The 18,999-nt window shown below is 38.7% G+C and overlaps 1 protein-coding gene across 1 annotated transcript; it reads left to right on the forward strand.

Moving 5' to 3' along the window:
* Positions 1–4,513: 4,513 nt before the first annotated feature.
* Positions 4,514–13,917, forward strand: LOC307120825 (CD48 antigen-like; the record flags this gene model as incomplete). Its single annotated transcript, XM_079808000.1, has 7 exons — positions 4,514–4,562; positions 4,914–5,243; positions 5,446–5,748; positions 6,740–6,853; positions 10,506–10,573; positions 11,090–13,078; positions 13,232–13,917. The coding sequence occupies 6 exons, from the start codon at positions 4,514–4,516 to the stop codon at positions 11,141–11,143; spliced, it is 918 nt and encodes a 305-aa protein (XP_079664126.1). The 3' UTR covers positions 11,144–13,078; positions 13,232–13,917.
* Positions 13,918–18,999: the final 5,082 nt, after the last annotated feature.

Here is an 18,999-nt window from a genome sequence, read left to right on the forward strand (position 1 = left end):
TTTAAAATCTTTACATAAAATGCTAAAATGATCGGCTTTGCATGTGCGTTTATCAGAACGCTTTTTATTCATGGTTTTGTCGTCTTTTTTGCTGTGTAACCTTAGGGATAAAAAGCACAACTAATCGAGCACGCATTTCTGTTTTTTCTAGTTGTTTTTCACATCGTTTTGACGTTGTAAACGGTGTCCTGATAGTTATTTATTTTGCAGCTCTGACTGAAAGGAAAAATATTTGTTCTCTGACTTTCTTTGTGTTTACTCTTGTCAGTTTTCAACCACTTGTTGGGTCATATATTGACACAATACTCATAGGCTACTTTGGTTATTAAGTTATCCAAATGATTTGGCTAACACTTGTTTTTTTATTTTACTCAGGATTCGTTCTATGAATGTAGTGCTGTACAAGTAAGAAACATTTTAACAAGTATAGCTATTCACACAAAGTATTCATTGTTCTGAGCTGAGTGATTTTCTTTACAGGTATTTTCCTGTGTTAAAATGCAAATCAAGAGAAACATGTATTATTAATTAGAGAACATATGAATTGTTACATAAAAACACGCATCAAAGACAGAAACTTCAAAAACCCTCTGCTACATTATACAAGTAGGCCTAGCTGTGCAATATCATTGCAGCATCAAAGTAGAGTTAATATAAGGCTATTATTTCACAACCTTCATTATATGCACAAAATCACGAGTGTGTGTGTGTGTGTGTGTGTGTGTGTGTGTGTGTGTGTGTGTGTGTGTGTGTGTGTGTGTGTGTGTGTGTGTGTGTGTGTGTGTGTGTGTGTGTGTGTGTGTGTGTGTGTGTGTGTGTGTGTGTGTGTGTGGGTTTGGTGTTTAGCCAGGGGTTATTTTTACAAAGACTTATGTAAGAACAAAAAATTCCATAAGGAAACAGGATTTATAGCTGTTACTCCAGCAGATGGCGCTGTTGTAAGGCATACGGCTTAATTTCCTCTATGTACCGAAGCTAATTTATCATTTTTAAAGGTATAAATAATGCAGGAGGCTATTGTTATCTAAAACAATTACTTTAAAGATATCTTGAACTGGATTTATGACTTTATTCTTGTCGAAAGTATTTGTGGCCATGCAGCAAAGTACACAAGAAAGAGAGAGAAAATTAATAATTATTTTGCATTATACAAATTAAATGTGTTAAACTGGCAGAACCAGTCAAACGGGTGTAAGAGAACAAAGGAAGTGCTGACTGATTCTCTGTCCACCTGCTCGCGAAAATAAAAACATGAGCATTGCACGAACTTAAACTATTGTAATGGACTGAATTAGGATACCATTCATGAAGTAACTTTATTCTGTGAATGTGTGTGATGATGCTTTTACACCTATGCATTCGGCAGAGACATTTATCCAAAGCAATTTGCATCACATTCATATGCAAGGTACACATTTTCAATTCATGCATTTTCTACATGAATGCATTTGCTACGTACACCAATCAGGCATAACATTATGACCTAATATTGTGTTGGCCCCCTTTTTACCGCCAAAAAAGCCCTGCAGGGACTCCTCTAGACCCCTGAAGGTGTGCTGTGGTATCTGGCGCCAAGATGTTAGCAGCTCAAGGGTCAAGGGTCAAGCCAAACATCACTTGTCTCTTCATCAGACACATATCCTTCAAGAATGATTTTATGTTCAATATTAAAATAAGAATGAATGATAATCAAGTTATAACAGTGTCCTACATTTGATAAATCAGTTCTCTATATTCAAGGAGTGATTTTGAATATTGTAGTGTTTTAGTTGCTCTGTGCTTTTGAATCCAGCTCTGATGTCTGTGTCAAGATGTGCTGACAGGCAAATGTCCTTGGTGTTTGAAGTGAGAAGAGCTCAGCATGTGTTAACTGTATGTCTTCCTAAAGCGACCCCCGGGGTCATCTATGTTACAGCTATGTGACTCTTTTGGGGACTCAAAATGTAACAGAAATGTACCTCTCTGATATACTTTTCTTTCTTTATAGAATAGAATAAAGTCACTTCTGTACTAAATGTAGTATCAGCATGTTTTGCAGATTCAGCTTTGTTGATAGTTAGTTAAGATGTCCCGACCTTGATGGAAACTGGTATTCTCTGGAGTATTGTGTGTGTGCGTTGTATGATTTGTGCAGATCCAGTATTGGAGATGGTCCTTTCGGCAGACGATTCTAGACTTGGAGGCGTCTTTTCTATGACCTCCGAGGTCACTGGGGACTAATCTGGGCCTGGGCGACATCAAGTCTACGCATTTTTAGAGATATATGCTCCTATCTGTCTACGTGTGGAAAGTTGCTTACGTTGCATGTTGTTAGAACCAATCAGAATCATTTCCACATGGCAGTAATGACGTGTCTAGACCTTGAAAACAGTATAACTGTTCAGAAAATTGTATGTACGTTAGACGGAGGCGGGGAGACTGTTAGAGGGAGCCCGGCCTACGAACTCCTCTTGAGCTGGCTTCTGCTGATGAAACTGCAAACTATTCTTCAGTAAAATTTTCTTTAATTAATCTGACTCCTGACTCCTGGTCTTCATTTTTCACTACTGGTTCTGGGTCCTAAGCTGTTACCCCAACACAGCAGATCCTTTAAGTCCTGTAAGGTGCGAGGTGGGGCCTCCACGGATCAGACGTGTTTGTTTAAGACATCCCAAAGATGCTCGATTGGATTGATATCTGGGGAATTTGGAGGCCAAGTCAACACCTCAAACTCGTTGTGCTCCTCAAACCATTCCTGAACCATTTTTGCTTTGTGGCGGCGCATTATCTGCTGAAAGAGCCACAGCCACCAGGGAATACTGTTTCCATTAAAGGGTGTACATGGTCAGCAACAATGCTTAGGTAGGTGGTACGTGTTAAAGTAACATGCACATGGATGGCAGGACCCGGGGTTTCCCAGCAGAACATTGCCCAAAGCATCACTGCCTCCGCCGGCTTGCCTTCTTCCCATAGTGCACCTGGTGCCATGTGTTCCCCATGTAAGCAACGCACACACACCCGGCCATCCACGTGATGTAAAAGAAAACGTGATTCATCAGACCAGGCCACCTTCTTCCATTGCTCCGTGGTCCAGTTCTGATGCTCATGTGCCCAATGTTGGTGCTTTCGGCGGTGGACAGGGGTCAGCATGGGCTCCTGACTGGCCTGCAGCTATGCTGCCCCATACACAACAAACTGTGTTGCACTGTGTATTCTGACACCTTTCTATCAGAACCAGCTTTAACTTCTTGAGCAGTTTGAGTTCCAGCTCGTCTGTTTGATCGGACCACACGGTCCAGCCTTCGCTCCACACGTGGATCAATGAGCCTTGTTCGCCCATGACCCTGTCGCCGGTTCTCCACTGTTCCTTCCTTGGAGCACTTTTGATAGAGACTGACCACTGCAGACCGGGAACACCCACAAGAGCTGCAGTTTTGGAGATGCTCTGACCCAGTCGTCTAGCCATCATAATTTGGCCCTTGTCAAACTCGCTCAAATCCTTACGCTTGTCCATTCTTCCTGCTTCTAACACATCAAAATGTTCACTTGCTGCCTAATATATCCCACCCACTAACAGGAGCCCTGATGAAGAGATCATCAGTGTTATTCACGTCAACTGTCAGTGGTCATAATGTTATGCCTGATAGGTGTATGTCAATGCAGCTTCAATGAGACTCGCATACGTCAAACTGAAAGTAGAAGAATTAATTTCAAGGGAAACAAGATTTTCAGGCCCTCACTATGGTGGCATTTGAACATAGACAATATTTTTTTAAACCACAGACTTATAGAAAACCACAGCGCATTCTTTTTCTAGCGCAGAGAATGATCGCAATTCACCGACTGTGACACCAGCAGCTGTGTCAAAGTGAAACTTCTGTGGTCTCATTTATTTACAAAGAAAATTTATTTTTACCTGGTGGATGGAAAACCTGTGTATGTGTGATTGGACACAAGTTGATGTGTGTGTCAGTCGTTTGTGGGTAAAGAGTGTCTTATTTCCTCTCCCTGTTATTATGAACCTCACGATCAGACTTCCTTTTTCACGAAAACAGCTTTACAGACACTGATGTTTGAGAAAAAGTCAAATAAGAGTCATAGGTAACACATACTCATCATTTTAAATCATTCACACATTAATAAATTAAGTTATATTTTCATTCCATGACATTAATTATTCCAGTTACAAACACACACACACACACACACACACACACACACACACAAACACACAGAGCGATATTGCTACAAAAAATAATGAATGACTAAAATAATAAACTAGCATAATAACTGCCTGTGGTATAGCATGTTTTCTGCCCCTATAGAGTGAGTCTAATGCTATTGTAGTGTAATTTCGATGAAACCCAGTGTGTGGTCAGTGAAGGGTGGTCGAGTCCTGTTGGGGGAGGATCCACACACACACACACACACACACACACACACACACACACACACTAGATTAATGTCACACTTCTGTCAAGTGAAAACAGAGTTCTTTCAGAGATTTTCACTAATGTTACAGTGCTCCAGGAAAATGGTTCATGCGTGCGTTTTGTTCAGCTTGTGTTTGTGGCAACTGGATGGTAAGTAACAAATGTTTAATGCGTTTCATGCTTTTGATTTATACAAAGTAATACGTTGGATTTATGATCTTTTGGATTTAGGTCTGTCATTATCGATCACATGAGGGACAGATTCAGTCAGCCTGTTCATAAGCTCATCAAATCCATAAAAATTGACTGAAGAATATCCCATTCAAATATTTGAACAAAATATAGTTTTAGTTTAGATGTTTAGATGTTTTTTGTATTTAGCAAAATTAGTGGGCAAACATTTTGGAACCATCAGAATCTCTTATTGCAAACTGCAAAGACCATGAGTTTTATAGGAATATTGTTGACCTTTTAATCTGTGACAAACTCTCTGTTCTTCAGGTGTGTTTGCTGATACAGACGGACTGAAGTCAGTGTCAGTGATGGAGGGAGATTCAGTCTCTCTAAACTCTGATCTTACTGAAATGATGGATAATGATCTGATTGTGTGGAGATTTGGAACTGAAAACACTTTAATAGCTCAAATAGATGTAACAGCCAATAGCATGACTGTATATGATGATGTTCCTGATGGGAGATTCAGAGACAGACTGAAGCTGGATCATCAAACTGGATCTCTGACCATCACAAACATCACAACTGAACATGCTGGAGATTATCAACTAAAGATGATCATAAATCCGAGCAAGAGTTTCAATGTGACTGTCCATTGTGAGTGTAATATTTTGTAATATTTGTTAATCACTTAGACATATCCTAAATATATGATGTTTCAATTTTAAAATGGTAAATTCTAAGAGACACAATCAATAATTATTCTCATACTGGCATCTCAGTGTAATTTTTTTATATATCTGAAAATCACAAACACTAATTCAGCAGATAATATAATTATTGTTTCTAATGTTTTCAGCTCTTCTGCCTGTTCCTGTCGTCAGCAGAGACTGTTCTTCTTCATCATCATCATCATCATCATCATCATCATCAAATTGTTCACTGGTGTGTTCAGTGGTGAATGTGAGTCATGTGACTCTCTCCTGGTACAAAGGAAACAGTTTATTGTCCAGCATCAGTGTGTCTGATCTCAGCATCAGTCTCTCTATACCTCTGGAGGTGGAATATCAGGATAAAAACACCTACAGCTGTGTGCTCAACAATCCCATCAGCAACCAGACTCAACATCTGGACATCAGTCGACTCTGTCACACATGTGCAGGTACAGCAGTTATTATATTATTGTTCATTGACTGTTGATAATAAAGACTGGAGCTGGTTTCAATGATTGATGATAAAACAAATGTTCAGCATTTGTTTGCTTAGAAATTACATTGATTCCTAACTGTTGAACTATGTTCTCTCTTCTGTGTTTATTCAACATAAAGATCTCTGTTATAGATTATTTATATACACATGTTGTGTATACAGCTCAGATTCGAGTCTTGGTGACTTGATAGGATTTGGTTTTGGAGTCTGATGCGATCCTCCAGCGTCCGTCCTGTGGTCATTGTAATCGTATCATTGGAGGACATTTTACCCTCAATCTTCCCAATCATGATGTCCTTTTCCAGTGATCTTTCCCTTCAAACCACGTGACCAAAGTACATCAAATCCAGTTTCATAATTTGTGCTTTGAGTGCCATTTCTGGTTTGAATTCCTCTGATTGACTTGTTGGTCCGCATGATTCTTCTCCAGCACCATATTTCGAATGAGTCAATCTTCCTTCAGTCTTGTTTCTGGATCAACATGAGGAATACATAGAAGAATATGAGGGTCTGAACTAGTCTCATCTTCGTCAGCAGTCGGACGTCTTTGCTTTTGAATATTTTGTCTAAAGACTTCATAGCCATCTTGCCCACCACCAAATGATGTAATATTTAATGAGTTCTAGTCAAATCAGTGGTCACAAGATCACTTAAAAGGTTCATACTCGAAACAATCTGAATTTCTTCTCCATTGAGCTCACGATCTTGGTCTTCCTCATGTTCAGTTCTAGTCCCATCATTTGACTCTCTTCTCTTGACCTTCCTCAGCAGATGTTCTATATCTTCCCTATTTTCAGTGTTGTGTCGTCAGCATTGATTTTTACTGTAACCCACAGTTGAATGGAATAAACTAGAAACTGATTTAAATGTAAAGCAGCAAAGTACTACTAACTGTGATGTTGGCATTAGATCACACTAATAACTGTCTCTCTCTATGGTTACAGACTCAGTGTCTCTGATAGTGTTGATCTCTGCTGCCACCGCTGGATCTCTGCTGATTGTTGCTGTCATTGTGATCTTCTGCATCTGCAGGAAATGTAGAAAAACCCATCAAGAAGGCAAGTGTTAAATCATAAACAGCTGTTGAATTTGTTAAAGTAATAAGTGTTATAACAAATTATAATATACTTTAATAGTTCCTAGAGGTGTAACAATACCCTCATGTCACATTTCGATACATATCACGATACAATATTATTGTGATACTCCAAGACATATGGTAAAAGTTTATTTAAAATACTAAATTTGGTATTCAATTGGGGGTGGAAATGAATAGCCTCAGACTTAGTGCCCAATGTACAGAACAATGGTGACACCAGAATAAAAATATTCATGATTCTGAAGCTGAAAATACAGAGTTATTTTAGATAAATATGCCTGCACTCTGTCACTGACTATATTTAAATAACTTAGGCCACATTTTATTGGCAACATAAGACATTTGGCATTATCAGGACTAGGGCTGTCAAAATATCAGATGTTTCACACCACAGTTATCGTCGCCAAAAAAATTCACGGAAAAATGTCGGATATCTATAGAAACATTGGGGGAAAAACAATGTTAAATTCATCTCTACTTTGTTTATTATGTGTTTTGTTTTCTTTTTTGCCAATGAATCACATTGCATACTACAACAATTGAGACTATGGCTTTCTCTGGCATCTTTGACTGCCTAAAAAATAACCAGGAGAAAAAATACTGTCAAGTTCAACAGTAGGCTATTATAAATAAACTTTACAACACTAATACCTTAACCTGTCAACTTGCATCCCCATTTGGAACCCAAATCCAAGAAATAGCATACCCTAAAGAAATGGCATAGCCTAATTAAAATACAAATAAAATGTCTTATCACGGAATGAGGCAGAACGGTTGTTATTGTAGCCTATAGCTATACAGTGAGAAATGCTTTGTTGATTAGCATTGCATTATAAAATCTAAATTATTCTTACAAAAATAACCAACATGGCTCGAAGAACACAGATAAACCATATACTGTCTCAATGGTGTGTTAATTCTCTTCATGTTTAATCAGTACAGTTCAATCATCTCTATCTGCGTTTTATTCTGCTGTAGCTGTCCATATTAAAGGTCCCCTTCTTCGCGATTCCATTGTTCAAACTTTAGTTAGTGTGTAATGTTGCTGTTAGAGCATAAATAATACCTGTAAAATTATAAAGCTCAAAGTTCAATGCCAAGCGAGATATTTTATTTAACAGAAGTTCCCTTTCAAAGCCTACAGCGAACGGCTGGCTTGGACTACATCCTGGTACTTCCTTCTTTAATTACGTCAGTAGAGCAGTAGAACAGACTAACCTCCGCCCACAAAGAAACGCGAAAAAGGGGGCGCGGTCTTGTTGCTGTCCCACGTGGAGAAGCGGACGGTCGCGTGGAGAAAAGGAAGTGTTGCGTTGAGTGTGTTTATCGCCATGTCATCGAGACGCTGTTATTTTCATCCAGGAGTCAAATCACCTTTGTTTGGCTTTCCCAGGGACGCTGTAGAGATTATTGAACGCATACATCTCTCCGTTAAGAGGCGTGACCTTTCCAACGTGTGCTAAGCTGCTGTCAAATTACAACACAGGAACCGCTTTCACGTGCGCTAAGCTGCTGTCGAATCACAGCACAGGAACCGCTTGCACAATCAGAACTCGTTACGTGTTTCTGAAGGAGGGACTTCATAGAACAAGGAAATCACCAGCCGTTTTTAGGACAGTGGAAACAGCGGTATACAGATAAGTAAATAGTGTGAAAAATACTGTGTTTTTTTACACGCGAAACATGAACACATGTTATATTGCACACTGTAAACACAATCAAAGCTTCAAAAAAACACGAAGAGCGGGACCTTTAAGGATTTCCTAAAGTTGAATCCTTCTATGGGTCTCAGTTGTGGACTTTCTGCTCGAGGGCGCCCTCCGATGTCGAGTATGAATGAAACAAATAGGTTTCAAATCAATGAGGCCTATGACCGTTCAGTAAAAAACAAAAACAAAAAAAAAACACTAAACCTGTGCTAACTGAAAGAAAACAAGTTGACAAAAAGATGGAATCCAAGATTTGCTGGAAATACAGCAAAATCTTGGATTTACAAGCGATTTTTAAAAGGCTGGGAACACCCAATTAGTAAAAGGCCAAGTCACCTTATAGTGCTTTATACAATACAGATTATTTCAAAGCAGCAAGGGTTGATGGATTAAACACTGAATAATATGTTGGGTTTGGCAGTTATCTACATAGTGACATTGGGCAGCGCTCTTTAATCGTCGCAAATATTCTTCATTAAATCACAGAAATGCAAATAGGAATCAGCTTCCTCTACACTCAGCTTCCTGTTCAGATGAACATCTCTATTTCTTCAATTCAAATTTAATTTCATCATACAAAACATGTTAATTACTTCAATAAAACATTCTTCTGGGTTTGAATTATGTGCAAATTATGTCTTTCTGAATGTATGTATAAAAGTGACCCTGTGACTGGTGGGTAAGTGAAAGTCAAAAATGAATCAGTTAGTTAATATCAAGAAGCAATGTGTGCATTAACAATTTTGACATCCCTAAAAACACACACTATATTGCCAAAAGTTTTGGGATGTTTGAATTTTTGACCATTCTTCTAGAAGCGCATTTGTGAGGTCAGGCACTGATGTTAGACGAGAAGGCCTGGCTCTCAGTCTCCACTCAAATTCATCCCAAAGGTTAAGTTCCTCCACACCAAACTCGCTCATCCATGTCTTTATGGACCGACTCTTTGTGCACTGGAGCACAGTCATGTTGGAACAGGAAGTGGCCGTCCCCAAACTGTTCCCACAAACTTGGGAGCATGAAATTGTCCAAAATGTCTGCAGAAGCATTAAGAGTTCCTTTCACTTGAACTAAGGGATCAAGCCCAACCCCTGAAAAACAACCCCACACCATAATCCCCCTCCACCAAACTTTACACTTGGCACAATGCAGTCAGGCAAGTGCCGTTCTCCTGGCAACCGCCAAACCCAGACTCGCCCATCAGATTACCAGACAGAGAAGCGTGATTGGTTACTCCAGAAAACATGTCTCTACTGCTCTAGAGTCCAGTGGCGGCGTGCTTTGCATCCCACACTTTGCATTTTACTTGGTGATGTAAGGCTTGGGTGAGCTACTCGGCCATAGAAACTCAATCCATGAAGCTCTACACACTGTTCTTGAGCTGATCTGAAGGCCACATGAAGTTTGGAGGTCTGTAGCTATTGACTCTGCAGAAAGTTGGCGACTTCTGCGCACTGTGACCCTCAGCATGTGCTGACCCCGCTCAGTGTTTTACGTGGCTTACCACTTAGTGGCTGAGTTGCTGTTTTTCCCAATTGCTTCCACTTTGTTATAATACCACTAATAGTTGATGTGGAATATTCAGTAGTGAGGAAATTTCACGAATGGACTTATTGCACAGGTGGCAACCAATCACAGTACCACGCTTGAGTTCACTGAGCTCCTGAGAGCGACCCATTCTTTCACAAATGTTTGTAGAAGCGTCTGCATGCCTAGTGCTTGAGTTATACACCTGTGGCCATGGACGTGATTGAAACACCTGAACTCAATGATTTGGAGGAGTGTCCCAATACTTTTGGCAATATAGTGTGTATGATGTAAAGAACCAGATCTAGTTAATAACATTGAGTTTTGTTGTTTTAATAAATGTATTTATTATTTGACATCTTATCATTCAAACAGTTGAGACTAGTGAAGAAGAAATCACTTACGTCGAGCCAACGTTCTACAAAAGAAAAGCACAGAAATCGGTAAGATCATTTATTACTGATTCATGTTATGTGTCTGTGTATCATTTCAGCAGTGAGTGTGTGTGTGTGTGTGTGTGTGTGTGATAGATCATTATACAGACAAACAGCACCTTATTAGATCAGCATTCAATGCGAGAAACAAATGCCATAATACTCACAACACTCATTCTACCATGTAACTAAAGAGTAACAGATAAACAATTAATATTTCCAGTGTTCAAAATGAGCCACTGATTAAGTTTTTCACAGTCCAAATCTACATACTGTGTGTGCTTTTACGATTTTTACAATGCTTTTGGGAAATCTATCATTTGTATTGGAATATATTTTTGGAATAAACTGTTTTTTTGCAAGCATTAGAAAGGCATGAGGAAACAAACAGAAGGAAACAATGCAAGTCTCTCACTCGCAGGCCTGTGGAGGTTTTGTGATACACTTCAGGCTGGTTTTACATCTGCGTATTGTAACATGATGTCAAGGACATGTATTTATTATTATATATTGTGTTTTTGACAGGAGGAGAAAGAGGACGATCATGTGGAGTATGAGCCCATCGCCATGAGAAGATGATCAAACTGGTGTGATCACATTCACAGAAACCTCAGAGTCTGCCGTTTCCTCTGAGCTCTTGAGTTGAGTTTTAAGATTCCTAAAGCGTGATATTCAATGATGGACTAGTGAAATTCTCTCTTAAAGTTTGTGCAAGGAGCATTCAAACGATCTATGATCTTAAATGACCTACAACTTTTTCATGTTTGACTTAAAGGGAAAGTTCACCCAAAAATGAAAATTACCCCATGATTTACTCACCCTCATTATTTACAAATCCTTGGGAACTTTTGGGATCACGAACAGCATTAAACATATCACACTGTGTAAGTGTTTTTTTGGATATTTTATTACAAAATATATATATATTGTGTGATGTGAAAAGCTTGTCTACTCTTCTGCTACACACTCAGAAGTGTGCACTTTTTCTTCACACAAAGCTGACTACACTCGCCGCGCTCAGTGATGCCAACTAAGCAGTTTTGTCGCTACAGCACAACTCGTTCTTCACACACAAACACAATCCACTGTCCAGTCACTGTAGATGATCTGAAGTTTTGTTGAACTTGTAGTGAAAATGTTCTTCCTCCACTCAACTCCTCCTTCCTCTGTGTGGTGAACGCGTGATGACAGCCCAAAAACCCTTCACACACAATGTTTTAGAACATCAGGACTGTCAGTATCAGCGTTGACCACTGACCACACCGACTGACTGATGCTGAACACTGAACACTTTATTCCTTTTCCAGCTCATCTGCCCGTTCCTGCAAATTAGATTAGATTAGATTAGATTAGATTAGATTCAACTTTATTGTCATTACACAAGTACAAGTACAAGGCAACGAAATGCAGTTTAGGTCTAACCAGAAGTGCAATAGCAGCAAGTGCAGGATATACAATGGATGCGTAAGTGCAGGACATGGATATGTACTGAATATGTATAAATATGTATAAATAGAGAGACGTTATTACTATAAACAGAACTGAATTTACAGGTGAATATGTACAGTGAATAAATATACAGATGGCTATTACTATAAACAGAATTTACAGGTGAATATGTACTATGAATACAATATACAGATGGCTATTACTATAAACAGAATTTTACAGATAGAGGTATACAATAATATGTTAGGCTAATATGAGGAATAGCAGTGGATTAGGGTAGTGCAATAAATTATGGACAGAGCTATCCGGAAAAAAAAGTGTAAAGTGCAGTGGAAAGTGGTTGCATATTACATTTAGAAGTACAGTGCAAAAATGCAAATGTAAACATTGGTACTATAAATACAGTCGGCAGTGCAAATGAGCATAATCCAGTTAAGATATGGCAGTGCAAGATGCATATGTAAACAGTTGTTACTGTGATAAACAGTCGGAAGTGCAAATAACAAAGTGAAGGAAGATGTGAGGTAGGAGAGTTATCAGTTTATGAGGGAAGTGGATCAACGGGGGTTTGAGTTCAATAAAGAGACAGCTCTGGGGAAAAAACTGTTCTTTAGTCTGCTGGTCCTGGTCCGGTGGATCCTGAAACGCCTGCCGGAGGGCAGGAGAGAAAACAGTCTGTGGGCTGGGTGAGAGGAGTCCTTGAGGAGGAAATCTTAATCTGTGAGGAAAAATCTGTTTGTTCTTCAGGTGTGTTTGGTGATTCAGTGTCAGTGATGGAGGGAGATTCAGTCACTCTAAACACTGATGTTACTGAAATACATGATGAAGACTTACTGTGGAAATATGGAGCTGAAAACTCTCTGATAGCTGAAATCAGTAGAGCTGCTGGAATCTTCTCCACATATGATGATGTTCTTGATGGGAGATTCAGAGACAGACTGAAGCTGGACGATCAAACTGGATCTCTGACCATCACAAACATCACAACTGAACATGCTGGAGATTATCAACTAGAGATAAATGGAGCGAAACTGACAACAAAAACATTCAGTGTTTCTGTCTATGGTGAGTGGAGACGTCATTTGTCTCATCCTTCAGATATTCAATTTTATAGTTTCAGATCATAGAAACATTCACAGTGATCACACTTAACACATTGAATGGCACAGAGATGTTGATTAGATTTATCCAGATTTGTTTATTCTCTTATGTTTTCAGCTCGTCTGCCTGTTCCTGTCATCAGCAGTAACTCTTCAAACTGTCCTTCATCATCGTCATCATCATCATCCTCAAATTGTTCACTGGTGTGTTCAGTGGTGAATGTGAGTCATGTGACTCTCTCCTGGTACAAAGGAAACAGTTTATTGTCCAGCCTCAGTGTGTCTGATCTCAGCATCAGTCTCTCTCTACCTCTGGAGGTGGAATATCAGGATAAAAACACCTACAGCTGTGTGCTCAACAATCCCATCAGCAACCAGACTCAACATCTGGACATCAGTCGACTCTGTCACACATGTGCAGGTACAGCAGCGACGATATTAGCATTTGTTCATTGAATTAATTTGTTACATTTATTGAGACATTATGAATCAGGCTTATGCACAATTCTTGAAAATGAATTGAATTTGAATTGATGTCAAAAACAGGATCTATAATTACAATTTGAATTTGAATTAAAGGAAGCAGAATTGAAATTCAATAAAAATTCAAAGAAATTCATATACATGTCCATCTTGCCATAGCAGCTTCCTCTGCACCTGTTGAGAGAATCTTTAGTGTTGCAGGAAAGATCTTCAGACCAGAATGGTCCAGACTCGATGATAAAACATTCGAGGAGCGATTGAGAATTAGATGCAACAGTGTTGCTAAGTGAGTTTTGCATTGGAATAAATGACAACTGCATTTACAACGACTTTGTGTTATTTGATTACTTTGAAATGAAAATAACACTTGAACAAAACCAGTGATGCCAGTAACACGTTACTTAGTAACACGTTACTCTAATCTGACTACTTTTTTCCAGTAATGAGTAATCTAACGCTACTCTAATCTGACTACTTTTTTCCAGTAATGAGTAATCTAACGCGTTACTATTTCCAAACCAGTAATCAGATTAAAGTAACTTATACAAGTCACTGTGAGTTACTATTTTTGTCATTTTCCTTAGCAAAAATATATATTTTTGCTTTCTTCTTGCGTCTCGAGGAGAGTATTTATGTTAAGCGAAGTCAAGAAAGACCGTCTTTATTAAATTTTTTATTAAAACATGTTTTTTTTTTCAGGAAATATTTTATAAAATGTCAGGAGATACATTTTTGAACGTTACGGTTAAAAATGCACTTCCAATAAAGTGAGTGTTGGCAAAAATGGTTGTCATTTTTATGTTGAGGCGGCAGGGGTGTTGTCGGCAACTGCTGAATGTAACTAATAAAGTAACTTGTAATCTAACTTAGTTACTTTTAAAATCAAGTAATCTGTAAAGTAACTAAGTTACCTTTCAAAGGAGTAATCAGTAATCAGATTACTTTGTCAAAGTAACTGTGGCAACACTGAACAAAACCAATTAAACTACATTGAGGGGGTAATTTATTTCAAGAATTTGATCATTATCAATATTTTAGAACAAAATGTATGCAGGGTTGAGGAGTGACTACACTGTAAAAATGAATGTATAGAAATGTATAGAAAATATTGAGAACATTTCACTAATAAAACCAAGAGATACATTTTCCAATTTTTTTTTAAGGAAATGTAAGCAATTTTGAGGCTTCAATCGAAGAACCGATTAAGCTGATAAAATTTAGGAAAATAAGGTTAACTATTTATTTTAAGAGAATTAGCTAAATTATGCAGTTTTATTTAAAGACACCATTGTTAGTTCCCAGCATGGTTTGCATATGGCTGGAAATGGAGAGTTAATATTGAAATTAAGTGTTATTTTATGTGTTTTTGAGTGAAGGGAAACATCTGTTAATGCCATGAACTGGCTTTTTTCATTTTTTTATACTGTTGTCTGAGGTCAACTTATGACGTTTGCGTGGTTTTTACATTCAGAAACATCATAACGAATAAGTAATAGGGAGGGGAAGGAGGCGGGAACCGGCGAACCTTTAAAAGACTTTAATCCAAAAATGTAAAAAGTAAAAGCGGCAGCCCCTCACGGACGACTGCCATGCACATACATAAACAAAACGTAAACAAAACACAACGTAAAATCCAGGCCTGGTCCTCTCTTGTCCTTCACTGTCGTCGCTCCTCCTTTATGCTCCCGTCACTCCTCCGTGAGACACGAGGCCAATGCGGCATGCAGCTGGCGCTCATCATCCTTGATGACCGCGGCCTCGTCCTGCCTTTCACGCGGTTCTCTGGGAACCCTCAGCCTCGCTGGTCGCCACAGCTACTAACAGAAACAATGTGAAGTTTATCGTTTTAGTCACTGGCTTGATTCACTGATGCATTACACTCAGGGCATCAAGATGGCCAGCGGCGGGACTGACAGTATTAAACGCTTTAGAAAGAAAGTCTGCGTGAACTTGAATGATTAGCTACACATCAGAAATCACTGATCACAGATCAGGCATTAATGAACACTGTTACTCACTGTTTGTGGCGGTGCTGTCGAATCCATATGGTAAAAGTCTGTTTGTAAAGCCTGTGCTGACTAAAATAAACTTAATCCATTCTCCCCAAACTCTCTGGGCGGGCAAAGCAGAGGAAGGGGAGGTAACTGTTCCCCGTATGACGACCTACAGGGAAGATTCCAGATCGGCTCGTCTGAGCTCTCATTTTCTCAAAGGCAGAGCAGGACACCCAGAACTCGGTTTACACCTATCAGCATTTCTAGCCACTTGGGGACCATATACAGGCTTGGGCAGGGATGTCCAACGTCCGGCCCGCAGCTTGTCTATTAAAATATATTATATGTGGCCCGCCACGGATAATTTACAAATCGTGCAGTTTCACGATGTCAACGCAAGGTGGCAGTACTAGATTTTAGGCCAGGGAAACAGCGGCCAAAGTGGAACGAAACAGCGCTACTTGTGCGCAGCACAACCATAGACAGTAAAAGAAATGGACACAGCGACCCCATAGGCTTCGACGGGGAAAATTTAAGTCAGTTAGAAGTACTCACTTCCTGATGGCTGATGTACTGCGCAACCTCAGACTGAGCTTGACGATGGAGATGTGACGAGAGCAAACCAGTCTGACAGTGGCAAGTCTTCTAGTAGATGTGCAAAGTCAAATCTGAATCACCGAATCTTGCAGAGACAGAGAGAGTGAGCAGGAGCAACTTTTGATGAATGAAGCAGGATTTGCGACATCTCTATCGGCGTTTATGCCTCCACGTCCCCCCGATTGCCTCATAGATTGCCTGCGAGCTTCTCCTCGGGTCTATACGGTACAGCGCGACACAGTCGCGTGGTTATGACGCAATCGTTAGCCTACTTTTTACAAAAACGGCTTCTACGGGACGATAGTGTAAGATACAAGGTAATGGAGCCTTTTATACATTGTCGTGTTTCTTTAGAAATGAACAAATGGAGTCTTTAAACGCCTCAGATGTAAAGTTATTCGCTGTCAAAGTGAGGCCAAAATGAATGGGAGTCAATGGGATGCTAACAGCAGGTGATGACTTGGTTAGCAATGGCTGCCCCTATGGAAGGTACGCTCTCCAGGGGCCGCATTACCCCTTTGAGCACAACTCGCGAGCTCTGACTCTGAACAAAATGTGTTTACCTGCTGAGTGTCTCGATCACACGACCACTAAACAGCCCGTGAGAAGTGTTCAAGTTCGGCGCAGCGAATCTCTCTGTGATTTGATTTAATTTAAATCCAGTTAAACAGCACTGACTTAATCAACAACACTAACATGCAAATCAGCTGAGCCGATTCAGTTAAAATACTTTTCAAACAACAGTTCACCAACATTTATCATGTGTTTATTACTGTGGTAACTCTACCTGTAACCGTGGTAATTTGTCAGAAATGTAGGTTAATATCTAAATTTATTTCAGTTGTAATGTAGACATGTATTAAATGAGTAATAAAGGCCAAATTGCAGACTATTTTTGTCATAAACTTTCAGTTTTGTGCATTTGTATTTATATGTTTATAGACTAAATACCTTAAAGCCATTGTAGATATAGAATTGTTTTTTTTGTTTTTTTTTTGCCTTGTGTGCACTGCAAACAATGCTGTCATTTAGTATTTTTGTCTGGTTTCTAGTATAAATATATCTAAAATTCTTAAATCAAGATGTATTTACTAGATAAGTTAAATGACATTAAATATTTTCTTATTTTCTGGAAAATAAAATGAAATTGAAGAGTTTTTGGTTAAAACAAGCAAATATATCTGCCAAAGGGGTGAGAAAAATAATGTTTCTGTTTGGAATCTTGTTTCTGTCCCAAACAGAAACAAGATTATTTTTCTTATCCATTAGCAAATAATTTTGTTTGTTTCAAGCAAAAACTTGAACCCCCCCTGGAAAAAAGACAGAAATACCAAGTAAGAAAAGTATTTTTTGTAGTGTGGTTTTACCTGTGGTGATCTAAATAGAGCACTTATTAAATTTAAATAAGAATAGAGTTCTAACTCAGTAATAATATTTAAATTTCACCCATTTAAAAATTTTGGTTGATGAAAGTTTTACAGATATTGTTAAATATCTATACATTTCCTGTGTCCTATCTCAAGCTACTCTACTGTCAGCTCAAGCTTTTGTCAAATATATATATAATGACGTGTTTTGTTGAAACATGGAAACATGACAGATTTGACAAAAGCTTGAGCTGACAGTAGAGTAGCTTGAGATAGGACACAGGAAATGTATGTATACAGTATATATATATATATATAAAATAGAAAAGGGACCGGCCCCCAGGTATGTCCACAACATAGAATCTGGCCCCCTTTTAAAAAATTTTGGAGACCCCTGGGCTAGGGGAACTCATATTAATGTTAAAAATTAAAATTTCATGCCACGGGACCTTTAATTATCAGTTATGTTTGACATTTGAACGAATTTTAAGAATGTTGAAATTTTGACCGTTACCATAGTGCAGAAGAGTAGAGCTTATGGTTAGCTTGTGATGTGCATAACTTCAAATATTATTATTATGAAGCATGTTGCTTTGTTCAATGAGCAATAACTTTGCTAATGCTAGTGCAGTAACAGTTATTTCCTCTAATTTATACCTTTTTTTATAAAGTCAACTTAAATTAAAAAAGCACATTCCACTAATAATATTAAATTCATCATGTGCTATAGACTAAATCATTTAGGAAATTTTACTTAATTTATTCAGGTAGATTCCACACACACAAAAAAAAATTAAAAGGAAATTGCTTTGCATTGATAAAGTATAACCCATAACACATTTATAATGGGTAACTTATAACAGTAAGCAATTACATTTCTATAGTAACCTCCCTAACACCGAATGTATGTGAGATTCAACACATTATTTCTGTTGTGTGACTGTGTGGAATTGCTTTGAATTGCCATGAATTTAATTCCACTTCCTGTCATTCAAATTCAACTTCCTGTGGGGCGGAGCCAATTCAAATTCAAATTCATGAACTGAATGGAGCCCAATTCTGCATTTTGCACAAGCCTGTTATAAATGAGCTTCTGTCATCATTTAATCATGTCTTTCTAAACAGGTTTGATTTTTGGAGCACAAAAGGAGATTGTGCAAAATCTTTTTGGCTTTTTTATGCTGACTTTGAGTTTGTGGCAGCAAAACCATCTTGTTGCAAACCACAATTATGTTTTATAATTGCTCACTTGTTTTTGTTTTTTGTATTGTTTTTTTTTTTCAGAAGTCCACGCCCACTGTTGTGATTCTGTTGAAGCTGTGCTCCGATTGGTCGTCACTGCGCTGATGGGCGTGGCTGCTGCGGCTGCTGCTGTTCTTCTGCTCAATGACGTCAGAGCTACAAGAGCTAAAACAGAGAAAACAGAACCGATGTCATAAATATAT

Source organism: Gobio gobio (assembly GCF_949357685.1).
Source record: "Gobio gobio genome assembly, chromosome: 24".
Taxonomy (NCBI): domain Eukaryota; kingdom Metazoa; phylum Chordata; class Actinopteri; order Cypriniformes; family Gobionidae; genus Gobio; species Gobio gobio.